At 52.2% G+C, this 19893-nt stretch overlaps 1 protein-coding gene across 5 annotated transcripts in view; it reads left to right on the top strand.

Annotated features, from left to right (window-relative positions):
- Positions 1-11013: 11013 nt before the first annotated feature.
- The window catches only part of DIS3L2 (DIS3 like 3'-5' exoribonuclease 2), a 200361-nt gene continuing 191481 nt past the window's right edge, over positions 11014-19893 (top strand). Inside the window, exons 1-2 of one of the 5 annotated variants that reach the window (XM_068953694.1) lie at positions 11014-11095; positions 13810-14535. In XM_068953694.1, the coding sequence (XP_068809795.1) occupies positions 13830-14535 (706 nt within the window). In that variant the 5' untranslated portion in view covers positions 11014-11095; positions 13810-13829. Of the gene's footprint in view, positions 11465-13809; positions 14536-19893 lie in introns of all 5 variants that reach the window. The other 4 variants (XM_068953695.1, XM_068953696.1, XM_068953698.1 and 1 more) reach the window with 4 other exon arrangements.

The raw sequence follows: 19893 nt of genomic DNA on the forward strand, positions 1-19893 counted from the left end.
TGAGCTGTTGGACCTCTGCAACCTGGGGATGGCAGCGCGAGGGGCCTGGACGTCACCAGCGGCAGGAACAGCTCTGCGGCAAGCCGGATGGGACAGGGTCCTGTCGCCAGCCAGCCTATGCTGGCTCCCAGGCACTGATGCTGAGGGCAGCCGTGCCCCAGGGCTTCTCCCAAGGGCAACCCAAGAAAGGGAAGGAGACAAGGTGTGCGCATTAAGGAGAAATATCTTGGCACAGCTTGGAAAGAAAGGGCTGCACGGAGAGTTGCTTTCTACAAGCCCCCTGGAAACTCTGGGGATGTGGGGTAGCGAGCCGGCTTCAAAGCTGCTCTGGCAGCTCCTCCCTGGAGGATTAGAGCATCGCCACAAATACCACAGCATGGTTAGGTCTCAGCCAGCGCCTTCCCACATGAGGCTCGCTGCGCGCACTCATCTGGGGCTTTTATGAGCGTGGTTTTCATTAGTGTGTTTTCTTTGTCACACTGTGCAGAGCCTCAGTTTGGGGGGGGGGGAACTGTTCTTTATAAATCCAATTAGTGTTGTTATTCAAATTACCCTGCCTTTTCTGCTGAAACTTGCTGGAGTCAGAGACACGGCACACACAAAGCCATTTCCTTAACTAAAACCAGATCGAATCCACCAGAGCTGTTTCACAGTGACAAAAACTCAGAGGGGAGAAGGGGCAGGCGGGAAGGGGTTAATAGCTGGCAAATCTTTCAGTTTGTGGCATGGGGGGGCCTGAAAGCTTTTAACCCTTGAAGGGATGTGCCTGTGCTAGCCCATGGCTTGGTGGGGTGCTCGCCCCAGCTGAGAACTGCCAGCTTCAGCTCACATGTAGAAGCACCCACTCATGGAGGGGCGGATTGGACCATGCCATTGAGGGGCTGCATTCACTAGTGACTTCCTCTGGGCTCTCTCTGTAGTTGTGGAGAGCCGGGGGGGTCAGCAAAGTGTGATCAGGGTGCCTGAGGTTAGGTCCTGCTCTCTAGAGGAGCCTCTGCCCCTGCAACCAGAGAGGGGAGGGCTAGAGACCAGAGGGCTCCTCTGCAGGGTGGCTGTGGGGGGATATACCCCTCCCCCTTGCACCCAGGGACCCAAACAGAGCTGAGAGCTGTGGTGAGTTAAACCGAGGTCTGATGGCCCCTACTGGAGAGGGTTGCCGAGCATCACCCAAAACCAGGATGCATCCCCCTGCTCTGGAGAGTACTGCTCCCAGGGTAGGATGGCAAGCTGCAAGTGCTGGAAACTGCCTTCAAGCAGAGAACATCAGTGCTGTAGGGCTAAAAATTGGGAAATATTAACTGGTAAGTCTTACCGAAGTGGGGGTAAACCTCTGAGAAGGGAGCTCGGTTGGGTTTGAACTATTGGTGTCTACAGACTGGAGAAGTGAGAACATCGTGCACGTGTGCGAGAGAGAGTGCACAGGTACACGTTCCTGGGGACCGAGGGGGATTCATCAAACTATGACCAGTGCCAGCATGATCTGGAGAGTGGGAGGAGATGGGTCATCAGGGCAATTGTGAAAACAGCACGAGGGATTTCTGCAAAAACCTTTGATCACAAGGAAGGGGTGAGCGATCCCTGGGAGTGTGGGTGGATTTTACTGGGCAGCACTGGGACTTCAGCTCTCCCTGCTGAAGTTAAGAGCCAAGTTTCAGGCATGTTCCTGAGGATGACTCCCAGGAAGGTTTAAAACCTGACTGAGGTCTTCCCATCTCAACCTGTAAAAGCAGGACAGAAACATGGACTCTAGCCATGTGTCACAGCAGCAGCAAACAAACAGCTATCCCCTTTTTTTTTCTGTTGCTCTTCATTAGGGAGCATGTTTCTATACTGATTGGGGAAATCATTGCCCAGATTTATGTTTCTTCTGCTGCCATGGGCCGAGGAGTGGTTCATGCTGGAGTGGAAGATAACTGTAGTATGAGGATTTCTAGCTGATGCCACACGTTAGAGCCATTTGTTCCTTTGCATAAAGGAACATCAGAATGGTGCATGAACACGATGGAGACACCAGCACAGCAGATGTTTTCCTGCAAGCGATGGTCAATGCTAGAAGCTGTCAGTTAAGCAGGTTCGAGCACTGTCCCAAAGCCCAGAGGTGCTAACAACAGTGTCTTTGGAACAAACTCTTGAAACATTGCTGCTCTGCTCATCCTGCCTGGATTGCTCCATACCTGCCTTGAGCAGGACCAGCCAAGGGAGTTAATCTGCATGGGAAGCAATCCATGGGAAGCAATTTTCAGTCGTGAGGCTGCTGGGCTCCATTGTGTGTTTGCCATCTCTTGAAATCTCCCAAGGAGGCAGGTGCCAAGTGTCTGGGCTGCAGAGATGGACACAAGGACGGGAGCAGACAAATCTCCATCATCCTTTGCTGCTCCTGAAGTGACGGGATGAAAGTACCCTGAGATAATTGCAGTAGTGTTCACAGGGGCTTGGTGGCAGGAGAACACAGATAGGTGCCAGGGGTTGTTTGGCTCCCTGGACGTCAGTGAATGGGTTTTACCCCAGGAGCGTGTCCAGGTGTGCACAGGGCATCAGAAGTCCAGGAAAGGAGCAGCAAACCTGGCTTGTGGGCAGGTGGTAATGGGGAGCAGGTACAAGGAGATAGGAGTTAATTCCCCTCTGGCACCAACACCAAGTACCAGCCCCCAAGAACAGGACATGCATTGGTCTTTGCCAGGAGAACTCTATTCGGGTCACACAGCAGTAGGATTTTTTTCATAAACTCCATCAGGGTGGAACTAGATGGGAAGGAAAGTGCACTGGGGGATCTCGGTGGGGCAGGGAACCGGGGGGCCAGGGGCTGCACTCGGCCACGATTTTGCTCTTTGAGAGTGGGCAGGTGCCGACAGTGGTAGGGAGAGGATTAACTGCTGTAGGGGGAAGGAGATAAAGGAATTTTATCTCTTAAAGGTTGTTTTCCAAACTTTGTCATGTTTTGGGTTTACAGCGCCTTTCCATGAGTCTGAAGATAGCAGGTTGAGTGAGAAGCGGTTTTGTGTGGGGATTTCAGTCTCTGCTGCAGGGCCAAATGAGCGGCCCCCACCACGCGTGGCGGCAGAAGGGGAGGCAGGGAGCGAGGTGATAAGCAGCATAACCGATCCATCTGGTTCCACCGCCCGGGCAGGATGCAGCAGGCGATGCGCCTCGGAAAGAGGCTCTTCAGTGTGCTTTTCTGTGGAATAACCTTATTGCCCCTGGCTAGCCGCCTTCTCCTGTCCCGAGGGCAGGAACGCCGGGCAGAGGGCTCAGACATGGCTGCCAAGAGCCCTGGACCTGGGCACCTGGCTGGACAGCAAGCGGGAGACAGCATCACCCAGCTCGCCAGGGTGTGATGCTCCTGGGTCACGTGGCATGGGATGCCTTGCTTCACCTACGAGCCCAGGTCTCTGCCTGAAATGCTGATGGCAGCTTTCAGGCTGTTTGAACATCCCTGGTGTTTGTTTTGGATGTTTCAGCTGCATGAGGTATTACAGGAAACAATAAATGATTTTACATTTTCCCCTATCTCCTTTTGGGTCTAGAAGAGGGCACTGGTCCAGAACACACGCATGTCTAACGTCCCCTTTTCCCAAACGGGGACCATGAAGGGGAAGAGGCCCCATAGGGCTGCCCTGATGCACCAGGCTGCGAACGGGGCTGCAGCCGCATTGCCTACCCTGGCAGCAAGGGCAGGTAGACGAGGAGGACGAGGAGGACATCCCCGTCCCTTCCCCCCACCCCAGGGTGGCACGGCTAGGAGGCAAAGAGAAAGCCCCAGGGAGAGGCACCTGGGACCTTTGCTAGCAGGGCACCGGCTTCTTGACAGGAGGCAGAGACACCTAGGCTGGTACTGCTCAGTGGCACCGACACATTTACCACCAGGGGCTTGTTTAGGGGGCTTAGAGAAACTGGGCCGAAAAAACAACTTACTAAAGCTCATTTTTCACAAGTGAGCCCCATAGTTGTGGCCTGGACTGCTGCCAATAGGTCCTCCTGGGCTGGTGGGAGGTAGTGGAGCTGCTCATGTCAAGGAAGCCCCGTGGAGGGCTTGTCATCATGCCTTCCCAAGCATCCGTCTTCCAGCTGATGCTGTGGCCTGTGGCATTTTGACTGGGCTACCTGGGATGCTCCAGCCTCCTCCTGATTTCTGGGTGTTTCTTTTCCTTGGGGCTGAGCTGAGGTGGCTGCGCTCCAGGGCTGAGTTGCCTCACTGGGTTGGCTGGAGTGGGAACATGACATTTTAGACTTTTGTTGAACACAGAGAAAATTAAGCAATTATAATTCACTGGTGAGTACATGTTGTGAGTCTCTCCCTGTGTCAGTCTACAGAGGATATGAATTGCATCGCCTCCAGCTGTCGGCGGCTTTGGCTCTTTAGCTAAAGTAGGAGCAGGTTGCTGGGATTTTCCAAGCTAATTGCTCCATCCTTCCTCTTTGTCCCCCCTTTCTCAGATGGTTCCCCCCAGAATGGGGATCTGGCAGAGTCTCACCTGCAGGAAAGCCTGGAGGCCCCAACGTCAGCCCACGCCTGTCATTTTTGGCACTGAACATCCCTGTTGCAAGAGCTATTGCCCAAAGAGATGATGGCCTGGAAAGGCCACAGGACAAGTTATTGCCACCACATTTGTCTCCCCAGAGGAGGAACGGAGGCCAGAGGGAGATGTGCTTTGCACAGAGTGACTGAGGAGGGAGCTTGCAGACCAGCTGAGGATAGACCCTGCGTCTGGGCCCACGGGGGATCCTGCCGCGGTGTGAGAGCCCGCTGACCCCTCCTGCGCTGTGCCATGCCACCCAGTGTAGCCCCAGGCAGGGTCTGTGCCGGCATGTGCTACGTGTGCATGCGGGATGGGCGAGCAGGCCTTCACTAGCCCGGCAGCTCCTGGCTTGGCAGGAGCCTCTTGACACCTGGCTTGGCTATGGGAAACGCTCTCGCTCTTGAAGAAACAGCTCCCTGACGGCTCTCCTCCTGGCGAGCCTTGAAACTCTCCGGTCTCCTTCCAAGCTGATTTCCAGGGAACTCGGCGCAGGGTGGTGGGAAGCCCCTTTTGCCACGGTTCCTCTGAGGTGAAGCCTTTGGGTTTCCCCATTCGTTCCTCAGAGTGTCTCAGGGCCGAGGAGGACGTGAGGGACCATGGGGAGCCCTGTATGGGGAGAGCGCTTTGTCGGGAGCCAAATCCTTGGTGTCTTGGGGACGCCAGTGGCTGAGTCCCCAGGAACAGGTCCTCCCCGGCTCATGCTCCTGTTGAGGACAAAGTTGGGCTTTCCATCTTTTCCTTTGACGGGGGTTAGTGCGGACGCCGGGCGCGAGTGGCCTCAGGTGGCCGTGAGCGGTGCCCCGGCCAGGGTGAGGGGAAGGCGCCAGCCCAGCCGCGCCGTGACCGGCAGCCGGGGCGGATTTACGCGCCGCGGACGAGGCAGGCGGAGGCGGCGGTGCAGCCTTGCGAGGCAGATAACGGCCTGCTCGGGCCTCGGCCGTGCCTGGGAAAAGCTGGGGAGCGCTGGCGGCCGCGGGCTCTGCCCGCCGCCCCACACGGCAGCCCGTGTGGACGTGCGGGGCTCCACAGCCCTAACCTTTTGCAACCAGACAGAATAACAATGCGAGCCCGCTCGCATAGAATGGCCACTGTTTGCTTGAGATACAAAAGCGCAGGGCTTTCACATGAGGTAATACTGATAAGTTACGCTCTCATTCACCGCTCCGCCTGGCAGCCAGCAGCAGGGCTGGCGGCTGCCCCCGCTCGCCTTCGCTGAGCCGGCGGGACGTGCCCGGCCCGCCCCTCGGCCCCCGCGGTCTCTGCCGGAGCGCAACCCCCCGCGTCCCCTCTGCTCGCTGTCGCCGCCTGGCCTGCCGCCCCGCGGGCAGCCCCGCGCGGCCCCGCAGCCTCTTCCCAAATCAGCCCCCCGCTGGCTGCACAGACCCTTTCCCACCTGCAGGGCAGGGGATGAGGTGGTGATGACTTGGGGTGGGGATGGGGGTTGTGCAATGAGTTTGCTAGTCCCGCAGGGGTTTGCTGGGCAGGCTGCAAGGCTGAGGCTGGTGCAGCAGTATGGTCTGTTAGCCCCCGGTGGCTTCAAAGGTGCCTTTTCTGCCTCCCTGTGAGCACCAGACAAGGCTTGAACTCACTGCCCATCCCCTGCTCATGCTCCGGGCCCCTGGAGCTTCCTTCATGCCCCGCAACTCGGGCACCTGCAGGGCAGCTCCTCGGTGCCGCGGGTGCAGTGGAAACCCACCAACCGTCCCTGGCGGGAACTGGCCCCGAGACCATGTCCCAGGCACCTCCGTGTGCCCCGTCACCTCGGGAGCTGAGAGCTTTCTCTTCCAGAACTGCTTGGAGCGCCTTTGGGAGGTTCAGCCCACTGCTGGCTCTGGGGAGAGGCACTCAAGGAAACCAAGGGCCACGCTGTAAAAAGATTTGAGCAGCTAGAACTAGGGAGGATTTCAGGGGAAGAGATTTGAAGATATCCAGGAGAAAAATCCAGAAGTCCCCAAGGAGAGCAGAAGGCAGCAAGGCATTGCACCTGCTGCCCTGCTGCCCTGCCCCAGCATCTCATCTCTTTCCTCCAATGTCTCCTTCACCTCTTTCTAGGCCTGTTTATTCCTCCCTGGTGGGGTCGGGTTCTCCCTTCCCTTTTCTGGACAAACAGCCAGATCAGGCATCTCCCCCTGCCCAGGGGAGAGCTGCCGGCCTTCCTCCAGGCACTGTTTTGTCTAAAGGAGATGGGAACCCATCAGTCCTGATCTTTTGTGGTGTATTTCCCAACCCAGAGGTATGGAGGGCTCAGGAGAAAACTGGAGAAGCTGAAGGACAGGTGGGGCAAGACCACATTTGTTGTGACATAACTAGCAGATAGGTATCTGTCATGGAGAGAGATGTTTTTTAACTTATTTATGGTAATAAATCTGCCTCCCTCTCCTCTATCCCCCTGAGCATGCCTCTTTTCCTTAGGTCAAGGTCTCAGACGGCTCCCCGTGCCTGAGCAACGTCAAAGCAAGTGAGAATCTGGCATAACTCTTTGGGGGCTGCTGCAATTGAAACATTTTCAAGGGTGCTCAGAGGCTCCAGAGCAAACCTGTGGTCAGGCCCTGCTCTGCCTTTGAGCATACCCTCACATCGTGGGCCAGAGAGACCCAGGCAGAGCACCCTGCTGCACTCCATCCCCACTTCACTTCCTGCCACCCAAAATATTTGGTATTAATGAAAGATGACATCGGCATTTGCAGGGGAAACTTTTGGATCATAGTGTCTGTACCTGCTGGGTGGGAGGCTGGAGGCAGACAGACTCATACGAGGAACTGCTCCCCTGTCATCCGAGGTTCCCCTCTTTTAGTCATCTTGGGGCGGCTCCATCCACTTGGCCAGTCACTCCTGATTAACACTGATGTAAACGAGCTCAGGGTGGGCCCTTGCTCCTCAGTGAAACCACAAGCAGCAGAAGAGCCAAAGCCTTCGTAAGCAGGGCGCTTCCAACCAACGAGCCCCACGAAGCTCTCGCCTCGGCTGAGGTGCTGCAACATGTTTCAGCCATGAACGTTGGTAGCAGCTACCAGTCACAGCCTGGGGGAAGATGGTGAGATAATCCTGCACTGTGGGAAAGCAACCTGGGACACTAGGCTGGGCTTGCTGCTACAGGACCCTGGGGAAGGAGAGTGCAGGGGAAAAATCTACCCACAGACCTGCTCCCTTCCAGAAGGCTCACGAGTTGCTGTCAAGGGTCACAGGAACGGCAAGCAGGTGAGTGCTCCTCTCTGCTCTGCAGCCATGAGGACCACGTGGATGGAAGATAATGTGGAAGGTGAGACTGAAGCAGTGCAGCCCTTCCCCACCTGCCTGGGAAGGATTTGATTTGGTGAGATCCTGCATTAGTGTCCGATCTGCTGCCATGTTTACCTGTGCCCTCTTTCAAAAGGTGTGAAGGGAGGGTACGTGCCTAGTCTCAGCTGTGCGGGGGGTCTGTTGTGGGCCCACTGGGCCCTGGGAGGGTAACCTCTACTTGCAGTATCTCTTGTCCCTCTGGGCCAGTAATGGGGCACAAACACAGCCCCTACCTCATGGGCCAGGCCAAATTTACAGGCCCACAGCTACCACCGGGAGAGGGTTGCTGCGCAGCATGCTGCAAACCTGTGGAGGCTGTACCAGCGCCTTGTGCGGCATGGGCCCAGCTGGAGGCAGGGGGCAAGGATGATGGAGGCGGCCAGCCGTGCAGCCACATCCCTCCCACCATGCATGATATCACTGCTCAATTGCAGGCCCAAGTGCAGGCAGCGAGGTTAACAAACACCGAATGCCCCCACTCCCCCCCGCCCCGGTCGGTCATCTCTGGTGGAACGAACGCGGAGTGCTGAAGCCGTTGCAGCTGGTGGTACCACCTGGTGCACGGGGGAGCCTGGCCAAGCTGCGGGCTTGGCTGCATCCCCACGGGGGTGAGGAAGAGCAGAGACACAGTGTGACTCAGCGGCGAGGAGAGGTGAGAGGAGCTGCCTGCTCCCACCTGGCTTGTGCAGCAAGGGGGTTGGCGGGGTTGGGGGCTCTGGGGTCCCCCCTGCCACATCTCCAGCTATCCTGGGTGGGCGAGCTCCTTGCATCTCCCTATGGGGATAGCAGCCCGAAGGGACGGCACAGGCCAGCCCGGTGCAGCTGGGGACCTGCCACTGCCGTGTCTTAGCAGAGCACATGCCAATTGCTTTACTTAGGTGGTGGCTGGGAGAGTGGGAGGAGAGGGAAGAGCACGCACCCTTCCACTGAAAGGGTGATCCTACACAGCCATGCTCCCCCCCAGCCCCCCCCGCCCCGGAGCCCGCTCCTGCCAGGAACAGCATACGCCCTCCGTCCTTGGTGCTGGGGGGGAACCAGCTGCTGCGCAACTGGCAGCTCTGCTCACACGGAGGAGGGCCGCTTGCTGTCTCGCCGTCCAGCTTGCGTGGAGGCTGCTGCTCTCTGTGTGCCCGGCATGGGGGCTGCTTCCTCCCAGCTGTGCCAGGGAGAAGGCAGATGTGCCCTCAGCTAAGCCCTCGCTCCCTCCTGGAGGTGGTCAAAGCTGCCAGAGTGAGGACAGCTGATAAGCTGGGTCCATCTTTCAGCCCAACACTGGCAGTGGTGCCGGCAGTCCACAGGCTTTGCCCTCTGGCTCTGCATAGTTCACTTGAGTAAGACACGGTGCCCTTGCCAGGGGGACCGCAGTGAATGGGGACATCTGACTGTGCTTTTGAAGGCAGGTCTGTGGTGTGCTCCCCTTGGTTCCCAAGGGAAAACCCTTGTGCTATGCTCAGGGCAGTTCCTTTGACCAACCCAAGGGCTGAAGTCAGAGTGGTCTGTGTCCAGCACAGGCTGGGAACCCTGTCCTTACCGCCTCCCTGAGCAGAGCAGCCACTGGGGAGAAGCTGTGTATGCTGCGAGAGACCCTTTGGGGTGCAGGGGCTGTGACCTGCGACTGCGCCATGATGTGTCCACTAGAGAAAGCCTACAGCAGAGATCTTGTCTGCTGAAGCTGTGCAGTGGCAAGATGCTCAACTCACACCAGCAAAGCTCACCCCAGAAGTTTCCCATCAAGCTTGCAGGGCTCTGAGATCCTGTCAGAGTTGCAGACGAGACCAGGATAAATCTGCACAGAGAGGGATGTGTGAGATGGCCACAGCTAGTGCTCTTTGCCTCCTTTTGTCCTTACTGTATTTACAAGTGAGCTTTTGGGCCAGTGGAGACTGGTGCTCCTTCAGAATAAAGCATCGCTGGCTCCAGCAGGGCAACCACAGCCCAGCCAGGAGCTGCCCTCCCGGGGCTCTGCGAGGGGCTTTGCGCAGGGGGAGTCTGGTGGAGTTTGGCTGCTGCGGGGAGCTTCACCTTCAGCCTTTCCATCTCCAGCTTTCTCACCATGGCCTCTACAAGCGGTGGACGCCAGGTGCTGAGGGCATGGACTCACTCGACGTGGGGCACCAGAGCAGGTGTCTTCCCCAACCTGAGCGAAGGGGCAGCACAGACAGCAGCTCAGACCCATGTTCCAGCTGAAGAAAAGGCTGAATGCAGCATATGTCCCCTGACGGAGCCCTGCTTGCAGACGCCAGCTCAAGGCCCCTTCCAACCCTTCCTCCACGTCCTGAGGGGCTGCCCCAGGCAGAGAGCTCAAGAGAGGCAGATTCCTTTCCCAGCAGTGGCGCCGTAAGGCTAGTTGCTTGTGCCCCAGTTTTTCTTCTGGCTGAAATTCTTTGGCAAACCCAGGCTGAGTTTGCAGAAAACGCCAGGATGACCAAACCACCTATTTCCAGCCACCCAGACCTTGGATCTGCGTCTGCTGTAAATCCCGGTGGCAGGCTTCCAGCCACAGACAGAGAAGGGAGTAGAAGTCCCAGCTCCTGAGTCCTGTTACTTGCTTTAATGTCACCCTCTGATGCAAAGGCTCTGACTTATCCAGGCAGAGATCAGGCCGCTGCCACTCAAGACCCTGCCTGTCATTTGCTCGGCTGATGTAGCGCGGATGGGCTGGAGGATCCAACAGGTTGCCTCGTGCCTGGCCTCCGGGGCTAGGGGAGGGGGAAGGCCGAGGGCTCGGGAAAGGGGAGCGCGAGGGCCTGTCCTGCGCTCCTCTGCAGTGAAGGTGACACCGCACAGCTCTGGAAGGCTTCCCCGCACTGCTTTTGAAGGCACAGATGCCCTCAAAGCTCTGAGGGCCTCCAACGAGGTGAAACACCGGCCTCACCTCTTTATAACTTTAAATCAGCTTAAAACTATGCTTATTCTCTGCCTTGCCCCCCCCCACCCCCCCGCCCCGGGTGCCCCCTCACGGCCCCCTTTCCTCAGGGCAGGACCCCCAGAGCCGGGGCTGTGACAGGTGCTGTACAAAGGGATTGCAGCCCACCCCGTGTCACCGGGGCCGCCCGGGGGCTCTGGCCCGGACTGTGGGGCACGGGAGGGTCCTGCCCCGGCCCTCTTTCCCCCCCGACTGCGGGCGTGGAGGGGCTGCGCCTGCCTTGCCAGGTTGGGCTCGAGCGCTTCGCTCCTGAGGCCTTCTGGGCCCTGCCGCGGCCCGTAGGCTGCCTCTGACCCGGAAGTGGACGGGGGGAGGGGGGCGTTGGGACATTTAAACGGCGCTGAGCGGCGCGGCGGGGGGAGCGGCTGGGCCGGTGAGTGGGGGGTCGGGGGGGGGGGGAAGGCTGGCTGCGCCACCCCCACCCCCTTTCCGGGGCCTGTCACCGGGGTCGCTGGAGGCGGGCGGCAGCTTCCCCAGTCGGGACCGGTGCCGGTGCCGCTCGGGCCCGTCAGCGCGGCGCTGCCGCCGCCATCCCGGGGCCGGGCCGGGCGGAGCTCACTCCCGGCCCCTTGCTGCTCCCCGAGGCCGGGCATCGCCCCGGCCGCTCATTCCGGGGTGAAGACTCATCGTGCGCGGTCAGGTCCCAGCTCTGGCGCCGCAGCGAGGCGGTGATAGTCCGGTTTGAGTCCTCGAAGTGCTCGTTACTGCTCCACCTGAAAGTAGTAGCTTTCGTGTGTGGCAGGTGAGGCAGTGGGTGAAGGGGGGGGGGGGGGGCCTTGGGCTTGTCGCTGGTCAACAGGATGTGGAAGGCAGGCCCTGGAGCTGTGGTCCCGGTAGGGCTCCTTGTGCTGTAGCAGATGTGCCTGTGCTCGTGCCTGTGCTCACTCCTGTGGCGTGCTTGGAAAAATCCTGTGTTCACAGCTTGATGATGTGTGGGTGCTGAAGGCTAGTGCTGATATGCCAACATAGCTGGCTAAAAACAAGAGACAGCTTTCATACTGGGCTCTCTTAAATGAGCACCTTCCATTGGCACTTCCTTCCTGGAGACTGCTGAGATGTGGAGCAGTGTTTCCTGCTGCCAAGTGTATCTGCATCTCTGCCCTGCCTGCTGGAACTAGGCAAGGTGGATATACATACCTCTTACCTGTCTGTGCCTTCGCTCTGCAGCTGGATTGCTGGGAAGCTGTGAGTTTGTGGTCAGCCATGGGAAGCTAATAAGCTGTAATCTTTAGGGGGGTTGTAAGACCTTTTCTTCTATGTGCTGCAATTATTAATCATTAATGTAATTAACATGATTTAAATTGTAGTAGTGGCAAAAAGCAAATTTTTATTCTTCTAGGTAAAGATGGCAAACTCATGTATGCTGGAATCGGTGTTTGGAGAGTACTCTCATTGGCTTTTGTAAATGTTATCTACTTCTATTGAATTGGCAACTGGTGAAGATGACGTTAAAGCTTGCTGTAGACCTACCCGTGTGAGGGTTTTATAATAGCTCTGTAGCAGGTCAGTCTATTAGAAAGGTTTAGTTATTGGCCAGCAACAATGGAAAATCTTAGGAAAAAGAATCACAAACCACACAAAGAATTTTTCCTATTTATTCAGGGATTTTTTGTTTTTGCTTTGTATTGGGAAGTCTGTTCACATCCGTGCTCAATTACTTAATAAATCAAGTTGCAATGTGTGTTGTTTCTCTGAAAGGGCCAGAGCAGGCAGCTCTGCATCCCCTAGTCTCTGTTGGATGGCCAGTTTCCAGGCAATACGTGCAAGGAGGAAAATGCCTGGGTGCTTGTCCTTTGTGCAACTACAGCAAAAGAGAGACGAGGGATGGATGAGGGAGAAGAAAAATTGCAGGTGTGGTGGGAGTAGGAAAGGGAGTATAGACTTTCCTGCTCTGTCTTGCCAACGCCCCTGTACTTAGAGAGATGAAGAAAGAGAAGGTTAATGGACAATGTCCTTTATTTCAGCGCAGAGTCCAGTGCCTATGAATTCTGGCATGTAAGAGGTCACAGTGAGGCCCTGAAGTCCTCAACATAACAGCTGTGGTGAAATATAGCAGTTCAGCTTCAAATGGGTCTTGAAAGAAAACAGAAGCATTTTATGAAATCCTGCAGAAGACAGCAATTGCTCTGAGGCTTGAATGCAGGGCTCCATTATCAATATTTGTATTTCTCTTGTTAGAAACAGCAAAAATCATTGATTTGTCCTGTCCCTGCCCATAGTTTTCCTTAGTAGTAGTGCTGAGGAAAATTTACTAGGCTGTTTCCCTCCAAAAACCTAGAAGGTAGAACAGCTGAAACAGAAGCAGATGATGCTTGGTCTACACTTGATCTACCCTCTTGCTACAAAGGTGGAGGTGTAATGCTGTCTTCAGAAACCAGTGCTGGATGGAGTGGTAGCCAGTGTTTCTTAATCGCCGAGAATGATGAGCTCTTGCAAGCTATTTAGTTCTGTTAGGGAATTCATTTTATGTCAGTTACACTGAGAGGGGATTTATGGTGAGAATGGCAAGCTGAAACGGTTAGTCTTGAAATCTGAAGCAAGTGTCCTATATTATCTGGTAGAGTCGGTCACTGTAGAAATATATACGTGAAGTGAGGTAAAAAGCAGTATATGTTCTTTTTACTGCAACGTTTAAGCACTTCAGTAAGGATGCAGTTATTTTTGAAGACTCCAGGTTGGACATGACAAGATTTACTTCTGATCACCTCTAAGTTTATGCAGCTAATACAGTCTGTCAGTTACTGCCTTAATTTGCCAGGCTTTTTCAAAGGCGAGGAAGAGAGGATTAAAGGAATCACTTGTATTGGGATATAAGCATCTGGACAGAATCCCTGCTTTGTGTGGCTTATGGACAGATACGGCTTACAGGCTTGCTCCCAGGTCACTTAATGTAGGCCAGCTGTTGACTTGATTGTGCTTTAACATCCCCATCCCCAACGGAGTATCTTGCCATCCTGCAATTTCTGTAAAGAGCAATGCATTCTTATTCAGTGAACTTTCATGTCTGTTAGCATAATCAATTCTTTGACCCTTTATTTTGAGAAAATAACCCTTTTTTCCCCTATGTCTATTTACAACTCTTTGAAGTCTGGGCCTTTTACTGGACTATGGATCAGCTGGGGTATGTGAGAAGTGCTTCTGCTCAAGGTACCAAAGAGGGATTAAGCAAGCCCGTCGTTCCTCAGAAGAACGCTTATGCTAGGCTCGTGCAAAAGCACCACAGTGGCCGATTCCGGTCCTATTTGAATCACATTGCACAGAAGATGCAGCTGGAAGAGAACACTCCTAATGATTCCAGCTTGGACCTGGAGCCGTCCCTGAAGAGAGGCCTGGTGAAAGACAGCGTGGCGAGGAACGGGTTGAATGTGCACCGCTATTCACCTGTCAGAACATCTCATCTGGAACAACCTATGCCTGGAGGATTTGAGAAACTGAATGAAGATAAACCCCAAACCACTCTGAGCAGATGTCATCATAAAAAAATTGCCAATATTAGCCCAGAAGGTGACCTGGAGGTGGAGGAAGACTGCTACATAAACCAGCATGGGGCTGCAGCTGACCTCTTAAATATGAGTGATGCCCTGGGTGGGAGAGTTTCAAACAGCCTGAGACACAGCACAGCTCTGCAGAAGTCTTCTGGTTCTGATGAAAAGGATGAGGAGGACATGTGGAAGAAGAAACATAAGAAACGAGGCAGGTGTCCTGCCAGCACAGATACAGCAGCTGGACACTTGTTGGCTGAGCAGTTTAGTGGGGATGTGCTGGCAGCAAATGCCAGGAAAACAAGTCACTTGTCTTCTGGTCAAATCCAAGGTGAGTTCAAGCTAATGAACTGTTTGGTGCGTTTGCTACAATTACAATGGAATTGAATGTGGTGTGTCTGTTAGTCATGAGTGAGTTAACGTGAGCCAGTTCTACTCGGTCCAAGTTAGTCAGCCCTTAGTTACCTGTGGGTGGCTTTGTCCTGGTTTACAAGCAAGCCATGCTGCATGTGCAAACATGTGCAAATGGCTTCGTGTGGAGCCAGCTTGGTTCTGGCAGGACGTAATCCCCTTGGCCTAGGTTCTGTGGATGCGGCTGTGCTGCTTCCAGGACTGGCTCAAGGCTAGGAGAGCCTAATTTCTGTGGTGTAGTGTCCAAATTAAGACTGCTGAATCTGAGCAGATTCAGGGCAGAGTTACAGTTCCCTCTGCATCACCTCTGTGGATCTGGAGTGCTGGTTAGCCTCTGCAGTGAGCCTGAGTCCATCTAGTACTCGGGGACTGAGATGCCCAAGTAGTATCTAATTCCAGATATGGAGTGTTGATGCCAATAGTTTTGCTGTTAATAACAAATGGACTGTGTCTTGCTGTGGTACAGTGAATGTCTCTCAAATGCGATATTCAGGATGAAAAGTCTACTTACGGAGATATATAAAATCTTTTATTAAAAAAATCAACAAGCAATGGTGTAATAGGTTAAAACTTCCTCTGAATGATATTTCTGGTGAAATACTTGGATAGCTTGCACTTATATGAGCTACTACTGCAGAAACTCATAAATGTCACTGCATTAAATTATCTGTAACAAGTGGAAGAGAGATTGATTCTCAGCTGGGTGAGACGGGCCTGAGGCCTATCACAACTCTTGGATTGGAAATCAAGTAAATTTTTAACTAAATCGGTCTTCTAAAAGTGTGCCTCATCACTCAAGAGTGGCAAGTAATATGCTTCTTACATGGTTTGCTGTATTTTTGAGGCTGTGAAAGCAGGTTGTGTGCTTAAGTTGGTAAACTTCCATGAGTTCTTGCGAGACAAATCATAATTAGACATTTAACACAAGCAGGTTATGTTAACCTTTGCTGATGAGCCTGATCTTTTGGGACTTTTTTTGCATGCTTCATTGTAGCACTTCTGTGTTTGTTATGCTAGCCTGTTGTAATAGGCTTTACTGCTTTTCACTCTTCAGGGAACTAGTAGCTTTTTGGAGAGTGGAGAAGAGCAGGTAGTAGAAATTCCATGCTAATTTTTAATTTAGACTAGTTGGTTTGTTAAACTTCTGTAAAGTGCATCACTGAACACTAATTTGACACTGTGCAAACTAATTGCACGAGTACTGCATGAAGCTTGAGATTTGTCACAGAGCAGACTAAGTCAATCCAAATTGGGTCTGAACTCCTCATCTTTTCCTTCTGACAACACTGGTGTCTGCCTGATCCTGCAGTGAGCTGGTTCCAGGACTCAAACCATCAGAAAACAAGCTACCAAAAGAAAAGTAAATAGCTTTCTGCTCTAAAGCTTGCACACTGGTTGCAAGGGCCTTCACTTCTGTAGGCAAGCATGACATTAGGGCACCTTTCTTGCAGTGGCACTCTAATGGGAAAGGTCTCAGGCACATCTGCCTGTGTCCTTTATGTCCTGCTGTTCACACTGCTGTGACAGGCCGTTGCTGCAGCCACGGGCCCTCTCCTGGGACTGGCAAATCCAAACTGGATAGCTGGAGTGCTTCCTAGAAGCAGCCTTGCTTAAGCATCGTCCTGTCTGAGCGGTTTTGAGAAGTGCCCTGGCCTTAGTGGAAGGCTTACCTGGCGTTTCCTGTATTCCCCATCTATAGCCAAGCCTGGCTCCTGTAGACCGTGTTAGGTTCTCTATTCTCTTCTGAAGTAAACACAAGGACTTGTTTCCAGCTCATCCTCAACTCATGAGGCAGTAGTCCCCCCTGGAGAAGCTATGCAGGAGTATGTACTGTAACTCTCAGCAGTAACAATGTTTTATACTTTTAATCTCCTTTCCATCCTGAAGGATCAGAAGGTAAACTTCTAAAACCATGTTTTAGACTCAAACTTGTCCTGAACTGATAAGTGTGTTCAAAGTAGTGTCTTTCATGGATTCATTGTGTTCATGGAGCAAACTGCAGTGGTTTGTGTATTGTTTTCTATGGCTTTGTTAAGCTAGTATGGTATATGTGTTTTTCTGCTGTGGGAGAAGTGTCATCTTATGAACCCTTCCCACCCTTCCTGGAAAGCCTCTCTTGTATTAGGAAAACAAAAATACCTGTCTGAAGAGCAAGTCTAATAAAGATGTAAGTGGATTTAAAATATTTTTTCCTCACCACGAGTGAAGAGGTCCCAAGTTTCAAGAAACTGCATTTGTATTAAATGAAAAATCTAGAAGACTTAAAAGTGTAGCTGTGAAAATGATAGGTACATATATGATATTTTAGCTTAAAATGAAACTAGTCTGGCTTTGAAAAGCATGCACCTGCAGCTCTCTACAGCTCCAGTTGGGAATGGGGTTGTACAAACCCTCTGAAAACCAGTTATTTATTTAGAAACTTAGTATAAAGAGCCTGATGTTTGACCTCCCAGGTGGAAAACTCACACTGTGGGAAAGATTATTGGAAAATTATTTGCTTAACAGTGACACCCTTCCTTTTCTTCCCCCTGCATAGTTGAGACTGGTTACGCTCCAGAACACTTGGAGGGACATGAAAACAGTTTCTTGGGGAGGAAAGAAAAAGGAAAAAAAAAGTATCTGATTCAAAGAAACCTCTTTCCTGCTGTTTCAGTTTGAGTATGTGTTAGCACTCTTGTTCAAGTGAAATGACGGTTTTAGAATATGCAAGTGCTTAGGCATAAGAACTCGTACATCACAGTACCAGATTAATATTCTCTCACTTCAAAGCTCATCTTTTTCTCTTGATGCTGATATAAGTCATTACTTTGCATAGGCAGGTGTCTGGTTTAATCAGTTTAAATCAAGGCTTGTGAAACTATGGTGGCAAGAATTGCTTCTGTCATAGCAGTGAGGCATATCAGCTTTTCAGTAGTGACATTTCCTCAGAAATTAGCTCTGTTCAGGCTGTTTTAGGCTTTCCAGAAAGCTCTTTGAGCTAATCTCAAAGCCAGCATCTCTCTTCACATTGGTTTGTTTCATTATCCTCTTATTAAGAGTCCTTCAATTCAAACTTAGCCATAGTCAGGTTCGCAATGACCCTAAAACTGAAAATGCTGAAACTGAAGGCAAGCATGCTGAAGGCTGAGAAAACCCTTTGAATGCCATGGAGCAGGCTCCGGGGAGCGAGGGGCTGTTCCTTATCAACGTGCTCTCCATGGTGCAGCACTTCTGATGGCCTTGGGGGAAAGCAGAGCGGTCAGTGGAGTCGGAGCAAGTGTCACTGACCTCAGGAGCTCGCTGCCAGCTATATGCTATTCTCCACTGGAAGCGCTGAGGAGCCCTGGTAGTGGTCTGCTAATTCCCAAAGTTTGAGAACCTTTGGTGCTAAGCAGAAGAAAGTCACCAAGGTATAAAATGGGCAAAATTACTTGCTGGCTCTTCCAAATAGTGTATGTCTCACCCATGATTCAGCTGTTACCTTTCTCCACTACCCCAGTGCTGTGTTATCCCAGGAAAGGTGGGGTAGAGGGAGAAGCTAAGCACAGGAGACTCTGCATCTGATGGGCTGCTTTACAGGATAAGCTAATTTTAAACTGTACATAGCTTTATCCCCTGTCATGACTGCCTTTGCCATTCTATACTGTAAGGCCCTGAGCTTTGCCTTGGGAGATAAAAATAATTTAATAACAGATAGTCAAGAGGCTGTGAATATGCCAGTCTCTTCTGGTGTCCCAGAGTGCCTGCTTCTGCTGAGTATTGATTTTCAGTGACTTGCCCAGCTGTGCTGACATACTAACCTTAAAGTGTAATTAATGCCAAATGAAAAGGCTGACTTGGTTTTGTGTGAATTCAAGGAGCAACATGTTTTAAACCTGAAAGTAGCAGTGTCCTGTGCTATCTGTAATTGCCAAATGGACCCTGCTGTTGGAGACATCAAGGTGGAGATCATGATGTGCTTCAGCGCAGACTTCAGTGTGAGTAATGAAGACATCCATGATCTGGTGAGAGAGGGTGGAAAGAGGGGTTCCAGCTTGGAAAAGGAAACCGTCCTTCTGGGTTTAGAAGAATATTCTTAACTTTGTTAGCTGATACATGTGTCTTTGAAATTCCTGGTGCTCTTTCATGGAGGCTGGGTGCTGAACTATGTAGAAGTTGCTGTGAGCTGTTTTTCTCCTCCCATTATTAAAAGTTGACATGTAACTCCAAGTGACTGGCTAACAGGAGTCTCCATACTGCTCTGTTTCTTCGTACCCGGTACACCTTGTCTATCAGTAAAGACTCTTTATCACAGCAAGTAAAATACCGCTGTTATTCATGAGACTGGTTCCTCCTGCACTGGATCTGATGACACTGCTCCTCCCCCCCATCTTTTTTTCAAGCTTCCTTTGTGCTCAGTAGATTTCTTCTTCCCAGCTGTGGGTTTGGACACAGGCTTATAAACATAGCACCTGGCTCTCTGCAGGTCTGCTCGATCAGTGTCTACTCCAGATTCCCTACTAGCATATCTTAGATATTTTTTATGAAGATCTATCTATCTGTATATTATTTGCTGTGAGAGAGATCTCTTAGGGCTGACTGATAACGAAATACAGCAGGGGCTTTGTAAAGATCCCCAAACAACTGTACAGAATGGAGCAACAAGTACAGACCTAGCCAGCACAATAAAATGCATATGAGCACTTCTATGCCTTGCTTTCTCCTCTGTTCAGAGGAATTCAGGATCCATCCCTTCTCCTAGGCAGCCAATTTCCTTTTCTCCTTGGTTAAAAAGGGATAAGCCCCTTTACTGTGACAGTATGCCCTTTGAGTTCTCTTTTGCCCTCTCACTGGCTTACCAAGAACTGATCTTTGTTCCTCTCTTCTGGGTTTCCCCCCCTGCCCCAACTCCCTGGGGTCTTGCAGAGATTTAATGTACGATGCGACCATCTGGTTTGTCCAAAGAATTTGCAGTTGAGAGAGCTGAATTTGAACAACCCTCTGTCGTCTCTTCTCTGAAATGTGAGTCAGCCCTGAAACTGCATGTTGGAGTCCATGTACAATATTAGCAGCCTCAAACCTCAGGAAGATGAAGTTGTATTTAGATGCACTCAACAAGTTGTTGCTCCTTTCTGTGCAACTATAATGTCTACTTGGATAGTTGCCATAAAGCCCCATATTCTGAAGTTTCTTCTCATGCAAACCCTAATAAAGCAGAAAATCAACCTAAAATAACTTCTAAAATCATTATGATGCTCATAGGTTTTCATCGAATGCAGTTTCCCTGCCCAATTTTTTCCCTGTATCTCCTGATCCTCTG

Source organism: Struthio camelus, chromosome 9 (assembly GCF_040807025.1).
Source record: "Struthio camelus isolate bStrCam1 chromosome 9, bStrCam1.hap1, whole genome shotgun sequence".
Classification (NCBI taxonomy): Eukaryota; Metazoa; Chordata; class Aves; order Struthioniformes; family Struthionidae; genus Struthio; species Struthio camelus.